The 11543-nt window shown below is 38.0% G+C and overlaps 2 protein-coding genes across 2 annotated transcripts; one reads left to right on the top strand and one right to left on the bottom strand.

Moving 5' to 3' along the window:
• Positions 1 to 1971: 1971 nt before the first annotated feature.
• LOC145015703 (protein SOSEKI 5-like) lies at positions 1972 to 3752 on the bottom strand. Its single transcript, XM_078974175.1, has 3 exons — positions 3375 to 3752; positions 3102 to 3171; positions 1972 to 2987 (listed from the first exon to the last, which is right to left on the bottom strand). The coding sequence occupies exons 1-3, from the start codon at positions 3616 to 3618 to the stop codon at positions 2084 to 2086; spliced, it is 1218 nt and encodes a 405-aa protein (XP_078830301.1). The 5' UTR covers positions 3619 to 3752; the 3' UTR covers positions 1972 to 2083.
• LOC145016030 (uncharacterized) lies at positions 3649 to 5339 on the top strand. Its single transcript, XM_078974468.1, has 2 exons — positions 3649 to 3855; positions 4536 to 5339. The coding sequence occupies exons 1-2, from the start codon at positions 3649 to 3651 to the stop codon at positions 5337 to 5339; spliced, it is 1011 nt and encodes a 336-aa protein (XP_078830594.1).
• Positions 5340 to 11543: the final 6204 nt, after the last annotated feature.

The raw sequence follows: 11543 nt of genomic DNA, 5'->3' as shown, positions 1-11543 counted from the left end.
AAACTACAAGGCTTTGAATAATTAAACTCAAATCCTTATCCACTGGATCAATGAATTTTCAACCCTTTTATCCGACCCATTACATTATTAAAATTACATTATAATTGTGCATTACAACACATATAAAAAGAATCAATAAAATCACAAAACATTCATTCCAAAAACAAACTTCAATTATAGCTTAATAAATAATATTTGAAAAACAAAACAAATACCTACTATTGTAAACATACATGGAAAAAATGTAGACATCAAAATGCATCTTCAAAAAAACCTAAAGTCCAATAGATCCACTTAATCATTGATCACTTGAAAAAAAAAAAATAAACACACATAAGTATATATATTAAATTATTTCAAGTAAAAATTTAAGTAAGTTTTAGAGCTAGAGCAATATTTTTTTTTGTTTCCTTGAGAGGCATGTCATAAACAAATTGGATTGATAGTGATCCATACCTAACCCTTTTAATAAAATGGTTAATACGTGTGAGTCTTTAACTGATAAACGAACCATAAAATATGATCGAAACTCATAAACTTTGCATGAGTTTGGAGCGGATCAGGGTCAAAACCCGCTCCGTTGTCAGGTCTACTTGCAATTTACTCTAAAATCTATTAATAATCATTCTTTCTATCTTTACACTGTTTGATAAGTTTATTTCTTTATTTGAACCAGTTTACAGTTTATACTATCAATGAATTTTAATCTTTTCCCCATTTTTTTTTTTTTTTTTTTTTGAAAAATCTCATCTAGGCTTTTTGCTTTAGTTGCTATTTTGCTAACACCGTAACACGTAAACATGAATTGAAATTGTTAGAATTTCGACTAATCATGGGTAATTAGGTACTCGTTCTCAAAACAAATCCGTAAATAATTCCAAATGCATGTTAAAGACCGAAACAAACTTAATAATCTAATTAAATACTTAACACTAAAAATGTCACGCTCAAACTTTATAATATGATAGTAGTAACAACAATAAAATCCAAAATCCATAGGAATAAGTTCAGAGGGAGGTCTCATGTCGTCTATGATCAATCCATGAGATTGAAAAATTATTTTTATAGATGACTTTAGACATATAAAATCTCCATCTTAATCTTTAAATTAACAAGTAAGATTTACCATATCAGCTTAAGAAACTTTAATACAAATAGGACACATGCTATCAAAATTTTAAAAGGTAGAAAGCCCAACATCACATGGTTATTCAAAAATTTATCAAATAACCATCTTTGGTTATAACTTAATGACTCTTAAAATGGCAATTATATCAACTCGTTTTAACGCCAACATTACAGGTCAACTTGGAAATACTATCAATAATTTAACATGGTTTTTCGTATCTCAATCATTAGAAAACTAAAAAAAAAATGTTTAGAAAATTAGTTAACTTGTATTTCTTATTAGATACATATTTCCTTATTTTTTTTTTATTTGTGGAACAATAAGAATAAATAAAGAAATATTTGAAACTAAACAATCAACAACTTGAAGTAATAAGTGTAAGTAAAAAACTAAAAATGCAAATCAATATATAAAACCAACCAAGAAAATATATTACATCGAAACCTTTTCGAGACCTCATAAGATTTTTAGATCAGAAGGAATACAATTAATGAGTTGGGAATATTTATTTTTCCATTTGAAACTAAAAATAAAAAGCATTGAAAATAAATGATAAAGAAAGTTAAATAAAAAGTAGCTTTTTTATATAGAACAATTAAAGTCGAAAAGACATGTATTATTTCCCACAACTGTCGTTTGTCAAGAAGACAAAAACCTCATTTATGCAATGCTTCATTTTTTGACACACTAAACAAAACCCAAATTAGACCGGAACTTGCAATTGTCCGGATCCAGCTGGCAATGTCACATGGAGCAACACTTTAAAGACTCGGTCAACGTTTTCTATTTTATAATTATTAATTTTTCTTATAATTTAGTTTGCTACTATCCATGCAAAGAAATATCGAATAAAAGATCCAATTCACATATATATTTAAAAATTACGAATCTACCACATTAGTAAAACTATAATCTAATAACTCCATTGAAAATTTACGGAATTATAATTTATAATTACCTATTTCCAGTGTACGAATTGGATCGTTTAAGAGCTGGAAGTGGTTCCCTTTTTGTCTCAATTAAACTCCCACTGAAATATTCTTTATCCTCTGTCACAATCTGTTTTTTAATTCTTCGGTTTTTCCTCAAAACGACAGCGTCCTCAACTGTTGCTTCCTCTGATCCGGTGTTTCTCACACGTGGCAGCATCCTTGACTTGTAATGTGAAACCAACGAAAAACCCGGGTTGTCTTTTCCGTATGCGCCCGGTCCACAGTCCCGGAAGGAGATCGAACCGCATGAGATCAGCTGCATTAGGACGGATGATGCTTTTATCTTGTTATTGGCCGTTGGATCTGTTTTCTGGTTTTGATCTTCTGTTTCTGGCCGTAGGATTAGGAGCTTACCGTCGGCTTTCATCAACGACTCTAGGGTTTCCGGGCTTGAATCCGACGGCGGAGGTGAAATAATCTCTTCTCTGCTCAGTTCTGAACTCTCGTTTTCGTGAAACGATGCTTTTGATTCCTCTTCTTTGATTTCTTCTTCGTCTTCTTCTTCTTCTCTGATTATTGATCTCCTGCGACGGCGTTTATCGTCGGTTTGAGTTGAGGCGTCGGCGGCGAGTTTACCGGCGGAGGAATCGCCGGTGTAGACTTTATATTCGTGGAGGTCGATTGCGCTCCATGACTGATTCCTCCTACGCCTAACAACCGGGAAATCATCGTCAACGGATTTTCCATAGTCCGGAGATAGCGTGTTTTTCGACATGGATGACACATGTGTCTCGGATTTGGAGTTTAACGAGGCTCCTCCGGCTACAACGAGCTCCGATCCTTTCAGAACGTACTCTTGGCCGTGTGCTGGGTAAATGTAATCATTCTCCGCCAAATCGTGCCATACGAATCCGTTTTTGTAACTCCTGTAACACAGAATTTGAATGAATTAGCTTTCAGGAAGCAGTAATTACATACGTATAACCAGAAACTCACGAGTCATAATCACTTTCAGGATCTAAACATATCGTTGAACTAACCTTTTGGAAGACCATGAGTACAATGCCGCCATTCCTTTTCCACGGAGAGAATTCAGGCGATCGATTACATCTGCAAGACATTTCCAGAAGAGTTTCAGCAGATTAAAAAATTTATCATAACATAACTTAAATGCAGCTATTCCTTCTCCTCAGAGAGAATTGAGGCGATTTCACCAAATCTATAAGAATACATCAGATCACAACTTATTCTCCTTAAACCTCTCTATCGAGCATTTCAAATCACAAACAGTTGCTAAATTTTTTTCAACTCACCTCGCAGATAAAGGCCGTCGGAGGAGGAGAGAGGAACCTCGATAAAATGAGGATGTTCAAGGTTGCCGTTCCTGGAGAGATAGTAAACGACGGCGACTCTACGTGGTCTATTATTGTTCGGAGGTGGTTCGGTCCAAACTTTGGTGTGCTCAGGGCTGCGTTGAGCACTTCTAGGATCCTTCCATTTCTTAGACATGTGGTGAAGCTCCGTCGTCGTCCTCCCGGACCTCGAAATCGCCTCCATTGAAAAATCTTCTTCTGGAAATGGATGAAAATGGAAGAAAGAGAGGTGTGTTTATATGTGTCTCTGTGTGAGTGTGAAAGGAGGGAAGGTGTGCGATTAATTCAAAATTGGCCGATGCAGACGACAGACTACCAAACAAGAAAGGACTTGAGGAAGGCCGTGGCTACTCTGCACTGGACACTGGTGCAACTTATTGATTTTAAATTACAGAATCCAGAAAGAGTATATGCTTTAGCTGTTTGTACATTGTGAATTAAAAATTGTACGGGGTTTTGTGATCGTATTCTTTGAGGTCTGGCTCATAGGCTAACAGCCTAAATGTTTTGCTTATTTTGGTATTTTATTTGATTTACAAGATAATTTCTCAGCTGTTCAAAAACTTTCCAAAAAGATGTTTAGATTCATTAAATAAGTCAAATCATTATGGGGGTATTTATTTATTTATTAATTAGATTGAAATAAAAATATAAAAGATATAATGTATATCGCCCATAAAATATTATAAAGTTAAATTTTAATATCATATTCAAACTATATGCTTTAAATTTGTAATTATATAAATAGTTATCAAATTATTTAACGAAAGTCACGACCCTCTAGGTTACAAATAACGGGATCTTAAATCATATGGCAACTCATGTGGAATGTGGTTCTTGGGCTGAAATTGTCCGGTGGGCTTGGGGTCGGATCCTTGGCCTCACTTAACTGAGCCCATCTGACAAAATGGTTATGGAGGTTTAATGCGAAAAATGACACTCTTTGGAAGCGAGTGATTGATATTATTCATAGATGTGAAAGAAAACATATTCACTCTTAGGCTAAAAAACTCTTTCCCGGGTACTTGGAGTAGTATTGTCAATGTCTTCTCGACTTTTGACAATATTGTTATTGATTTTTCAGATATTTTTGAATTTCAGGTGGGGGATAGCAAGAAAATTCTGTTTTTGCTAGATGATTGGCTAAAGAACGGAACTTTGGTAGTGAAATTCCCTTCTTTATATGCGTTAGACAAGAAGAAAACTTGTTTTTTAAGTGATAGATGGGCTGATGGTACTTTCTCATGGGCTTGGAAGAGGAAACCCAACAATTCTCAAGAGTTGCTGGAATTGAACTCTATTGTGGATATCACAAGGTTTGTTGTGAGCTCCAATGGGTCTGATACTTGGAGATCGAGGTTAACTGTCGATGGTTCTTTTCGTGTGTGTGATATTAGGGCTCTCATTGACAGTAAATTGACCGTCCCGGTAAATAACCTCACGGTTTGGCTTCACTTAGTTCCTATAAAGTGCATTAGTTTTGTTTGGAGAGCTTGTATGAGGCGTATTCCTATGGCAGTGGCTCTTTCCAAGAAAGGTATCAACCTTTCTTCTATTTCTTGTAAAATGTGCTTTATGGGGATGGACGTTGCGGATTATATTCTCTTGGATTGCCCGTTTGCTTTTGAATCACTGGGCTGGATTTTCAATTGGTGTGACATTCATGTACATAGGTTCATTTCGACTTCAAATTTTGTTAATTTTGCTGCCTCATGGGGGAACTATCCAAAAAAGAGGGGAATATTTATTGCTATTTGCTATGGTTTTCTGTGGTGTATGTGGAAAGCAAGGAACGATATTTGGTTTAACATAATTAAAGTGAACCCTTCAAAGTTGGCGGATAATGTGATTTCTCTGGTGTTTAGTTGGTTCAAATATAGGGGTAATTTTGGAAATTGTAGATGAGAATGTTGGGTTTGTTCCATGTTTGATATTTTATAAGTTGTTTTGTTTTTTCTTTTGTACCTAGTCTTTTTCTTTTTGGTTGTGGTTTTAATAATATTCGCCGGTTCCAAAAAAAGCTCATGTTAACAAAATCCTAAAGTATATGTACAAATAGGATACTTCAAAACTCTTTTCAAAACTATACATAAATTTTTATCAAAACAATATATATTCAAAAATGATTGTGTAACATCCCAAAATACGACCCAAAAATTTTTGTTTAACCATGACTAAATCATTATATCAATATCATAAAATAAAACTCATACGTCAATATCTCAAAACCATAATAAAGTATCATGAGAAAACTGTATCAAGATTGTATCGAATCATGTCTACGAAAAGCTGAATCGACTCCCAGGACAAAAACTGAAGCGGTGGTGTATGCGATGACATCATCCCGAGCTCTTCCCTTTACTTGTGGAAGTACCTGAAACGAAAACTGAAACTGTACACACGAAGCTTAGTGAGCTCCTCCAAACTACCACATACCATACAATATCATATAAAGCACATACTGGGCCTTGCCCACTGCATCGGACCGAAATCTGGAAACTGCATTGGACCGAAGTCCGGAACTAACCAGGGCCTTGCCCTCTGCATCGGACTGAAGTCCAGAACTGACTGGGACCTTGTCCCTTGCATCGGACCGAAGTCCAGAACTAACTGCATCGGACCGAAATCCGGAACTGACTAGGACCTTGTCCCCTGCATCAGACCGAAGTTCGGAAACTGCATCGGACTGAAGTCCGGAACTGACTGGGACCTTGTCTCGTGCATTGGACTGAAGTTCGGAAACTGACTAAGCATAACATAGTATAACATAAACATATCAACTAGCATAAGCACATATAATGCATACTACATCAGACCGAAGTCCGGAACACATAACACAAAACATGCTTGAATCACAAAGACATCAAGCAATCTAACTACTGTATCATACCGAGGTCTAGAGCTACTGCTAACTAAACAGGCCAGCATTGTGGCCATAAACCCGTTCCTATTGGAAGGAAACTCACCTCGTAGTCTGGCTGCTGAATGAATTGCTCTGGAAACTATCTGTTGCTGCTCCGGTATCTCCTCGGCTACAATTTCCATAAGTACATTCAATCAAATACTTATAACTATACTGAGGGTAAAATGACTATTTTACCCCTGGTCATAGTCAACCTCTTGGTCAAAGTCAACATACAGTTGACCTGACTAGCCGAGTTAGGCCGCCAACTCATCGAGTCCCTACTCTCATTTCTCGTTTCTGCTCGCTACTACTCGTCGAGTTTGGTGTAGACTCGACGAGTTCCTCTTCGATACCAACACTTAGTCATTCTGCATCCGACTCGCCGAGTTGTATGAACCACTAGTCGAGTTCTCCTTCAACATATGAACACTCCGACTGTGACTCGTCGAGTTGTATGAACAACTCGCCAAGTCTATTCTTAAGATATGAAGATTGCCTTGGACTCGCCGAGTCAAGGCATTGACTCGCCGAGTCCCTCCATGAATGAGTCCGATCTCCGACTCATTGAGTCCACTTATAACTCACTGGTTCCACTCGGCATAATACATGAAAAGGGGAAAACTCGGGGACTCGTGACTCGACTTGCCGAGTCCGAAGAACGACTCGCCGATTCGGTTGCATGCAACTTCTAAACAGTTGATTCTACTCAAAACCAATGCATACAACTTATAGATCTGGGGCTTGATTAACACATAAAGATTCTATCTTTACGTGTGTATAAACATCCATAAAGGTTTAAAGGCTCAAAAGGCACTTAAAAGAGTAGATCTAGGGCTTTCATGCAAAATGGCTCCATAAAGGTATTAGATCTAAGTTTTTGGAACTGAAACATGGCTAGATCCGAAGGCTACTCAACCCAATACGATCTCTCTACTATAATCAAGATAAGAAATGGATAAAATAGCCTAAATGTGATTTCTAATGGAGAATCAATCATAGAAATCGAAGGAACCTGATTAGTACCTCAATGAACTCTATAGTGGGTGCAAGATCTTGGATCTCCTTCTACTCCTTTGGATCTAGCTTTCTTCTTCTATTCAAAACTTCAAGATTCACACAAGAAATGCTCAAAAAGCTCAAGGAATGGTTAGGGTTTGCTAAATGACGCTCTGAGGGTGAAGGAGGCGAGTTTGGGGCTCATAACATGGTTTAAATAGGGTGCAAAACCCGTGGATCTAGGGTTTCTTCCAGACTGGCCTACACGTCGAGTCTAGGTGCGGACTCGCCGAGTAGATCACTTAAAACCCGCGTCCAACTTGGCATCTACTCGACGAGTTAGGGATACTACTCGCCGAGTAGCTCTTTATAAAAGACATTTAATGAATTAATACATACCAGGAATGGGCATTACAGATTGTCATGAAGGCAAACACATAAAAATCAAGTCATATGATATCAAAGCCAAAACCAATACATCATATATATATAATATCAAAACTGTAGCCAAAAGATGATGTATAATATAGAAACCAAAACATAACGTATAATATAGGGACATGTACAAGCTAGTTATGGATAAGAATACTTGGTTTTACTCTTGTTATTAAGTAATTTATGTTTACCAAATGTTCCTTAGTCACAATGACTCCAAAACACTCGATACTTATCACTAGAGTACCAATGGAGGTAAACGGAAGCGAAACGGAACCCGAAAGATCAAGACATAAAGGCATGTTAAAATCCTTAGAGGTCACACAACCCACGTAGATTAGAACATTAAAACCACAAGGTCATTGCACTAGAAATTCATAGTTTTTCTTATCAGGGCGATATACTTTGTTATGAGTTCCAATGCTCCAAGTGTGACACCAATGGACTCTTTAAGCACTTAAATATAATTATAAAACTTCTAAACCAATTCATGATGTAACATCCCAAAATTTATGACCAAAATTGTCGTTTTGAACCATTAAATAACACTATAATTATCAAACCATTCCATCAAAACATGAGTCAAAGTATTTTAAAACATTATTATCAGAGTTTCCAAATCAAAACATCAGAGTAAACATCTCAGGCTAAACATCATGGTGTATGCAATGCAGTCATCCCGAGCTCTTCTCTTGCAAACTGGAAGTACCTGAAACCAAAACTGAAAATTGTAAGCACGAAGCTTAGTGAGTTCCCCATATTACCACATACCATACACATAATCACATATACTGGGCCACTGTCCCTTCCTCGGGCCCCTCCCAGCATCAGATGGTGTCCAGCATCAGGCCCCACCTGGCATCGAGCCTCGCTCGGTATACATATTTGTTTCTTCCAGGCCCCGCCTGTCTCTAGACCTCGCCCGTTATACTCATACAAACAATATCATATAGTCATACTAGAACATAAAGAATCATACACAACACTATATGCTTCAGTCCTAAGGCCTTGCCTATCATGGGCTCGGACCCTACTCTGCTAATGTTAAAATATGGAACCTCATCCATACTCAGCTAGTGATGGGATATGGGCCCTTGCCCACACTCACCTCCCTACCAGGCACATACAAGTATCACACAGACAACAGGTATAATCTAACATGCAAACATTCCGCGAGCCCCGCCGGAAACGGACCTTGGTCCAGAAAAACATACATATAAACATTCCTCGGGCACCGCTCGACATCGGACCGTAATCTGGAACAAACAACTATTGAGACATGCAAGAATCACAAAGATCTCAAGCATAACAAACATTCATCGGGCCTCGCCTGACATCGGATCATAATCCGAAAACACATAACATACATACGGGCCGACATCGGTGCCTTCGACCCGTTCAAACAGGAGGAAACTCACCTCACACTGCTGAAGTCCTGCAGATAATCCCCTGGCTGCTAGCTGGCAAATCCCCAAACTGCTGGTCCTCCGGCTCCCCGAGCTACTAATCATCATACAAACCAATGGGCTCTACTCAACCCTTGGCCCAAAAAGATAAACATTCCTACAAGGCCCAATATATGGCCCATTTTCCAATTGGTCCTAACCCCTCTCATGGGCCTTAACTAAAGGCCCAATAATGCTTCTCTAATCTAAATGTTCAATTCCAGATGTCCCACCAAGGCCCAAAGTAGCAAAGTCTAATAGATGGCCCAAACCGAGGTCCACTTGAGCGAAACCCACTCTGACTGAGTATGCGGGACGTACTTAGCTATACGCAAGGCGTACTGGGCTTGCAACTTGTACGCTGTGCGTACCAGCTTACAAGCCCAATGTACTCCCCTATTAATCCCTTTTTGCTGTTAAGCACTTAATGCTTCAACTTAATGGTCCAGATCAAATATATGAGTTCCTCTTAGCGTCTAAATCCATAAAGTCACTGACTTGGTGACTTTTCATGTCCCACATAAGCCCAAACTTCAAAAATGGTATTGCACTTCCATGAAACGTCTAACACATGGGACCTAGTCTAAGGACTTTCATCGGGGAGACAACACATGATTCGGGGATTCCTTATCAATTCATGTCAAATAAGGCAACCATGCGGGGGATGGAGTAATACTAGTAAACACACAGTTCAAATAAACACCTAAAAAGTTGCGAGTCTGCAAGCGTTCCACTGGACTGTCTAGAATAGTCTGTGGTCGTCATTTATACTCCGCTAGATGACTAGATCATCAATAAAATCTATAACGAGGCCTCTCATTATTTTATTTGGTCACACAACAACTATTACATCTACCCATGTTTTACCCAACACATTTTGTAGATATAAAATATATATACAGTTTAAGTCAATTAAAACATGTATAAAATTGCTCATCCAGCGTATATAGCAAGTATACAGATAATATGCACACACAGCACTATATAAAATACTTCATATCTATGTGTAAGATGAAAGTAACTATGCACTCACATGAGAAGGTGGTGACTCGGCACTTGGACAACACTTCGTTACTCTTAACACAATTTTCCTTCGGCAAAACCTAGTATCATTACCACTAGGGTTTAGTCTAATATTCACCGAGACTAATTAATAGTCTAACTATTATTACTATTATATAAGCATTAAAATTTACTTATATAACCCAGAATAATAGCTCAAGTACTTATTATAAGGTCCTAATAACATTATTATATTAAAACATAAGCTATACTAAAGATAGGTTAGGCGTAGCTTACTTACAGCGGGTTTTTTCGAAAACCAGGATTCGCTGGAGCAACGTTCCCGAGCCGAAACGCTCTTTTCTCGGGGATTCGGGATCCTTGGGGCTTCCTTCGGGTTCTAGGGGGTTTACCTAGACTTTAGGGGGCTTAAGGGAGGCTAGAGAGAGAGAGAGTTTAGAGAGAGAAAGTTGAAGGGGAGAGGTGTGGGAAATGAGAGAACCTGATACCTCTATTTACAGGGTGAAATCCTGATGGACTCACCGAGTTGATTCACAGACTCGCCGATTCGGTGCCACGTGTCATCACCTGATGGATTTTCTTGGGGAGAAAGCCTTGGCCCATATTCAACCACGTCACCCCTTTTGCAGCAGCACCATGCCGACTTCTAAACCCCGTAACTTTCGCATACGAGCTCTGTTTTTGACGTTATTTATATCCATGCGTAGGTAAAAACAAGATCTACAACTTTCATTTAGACTCTGTCGGCTAATTCTCGACTGATCTTATATTTAACAGTAAGAGGAGTTTAGACTGTTAACTGACCGCGAAGAATTCGTAACTCCTTCATACGGACTCTATTTTCGTCTGTCTTTTTACCGTTGAGTCCCTATTAATAATATCTTCAACTCTCATTTAGGTTGCATAAGCCAAAAACTGCTCGAACTAAAATTCGAGTTTCGGGCTGTGCAATGCTAAGTCGAATCATAGAAAAATCATAACTTCCTCATACAAAGTCAGATTTGGGCGTTCTTTTTATGGATGTTCTTGGTTTAACATATACTAAGACTTCGGTTTAGATCACTAAGGCTAAAAAGTCCTCCATCATAAATACACTATTTACGTCTCCCTGGGTCGTGCTGGTTTTGCCGTAAAACTTCGACGAACCATAACTTCCTTGTTATAACTCGGATTTTGGCATTCTTTATATGTACGGAACCCTTGTTTCGACCACTACAACTTTATGTAAAGATATCAGACTTATCTCACACTTTAATTTTGATGCTTATTTTTATTCTTTATTAATTATATCTTTATAATTAAGTA

This window comes from Lactuca saligna, chromosome 9 (assembly GCF_052625555.1).
Source record: "Lactuca saligna cultivar CGN05327 chromosome 9, ASM5262555v1, whole genome shotgun sequence".
Taxonomy (NCBI): domain Eukaryota; kingdom Viridiplantae; phylum Streptophyta; class Magnoliopsida; order Asterales; family Asteraceae; genus Lactuca; species Lactuca saligna.
The sequence above is the reverse complement of the archived record's forward strand: the minus strand, read 5'-3'. Positions and strand labels throughout refer to the sequence as shown.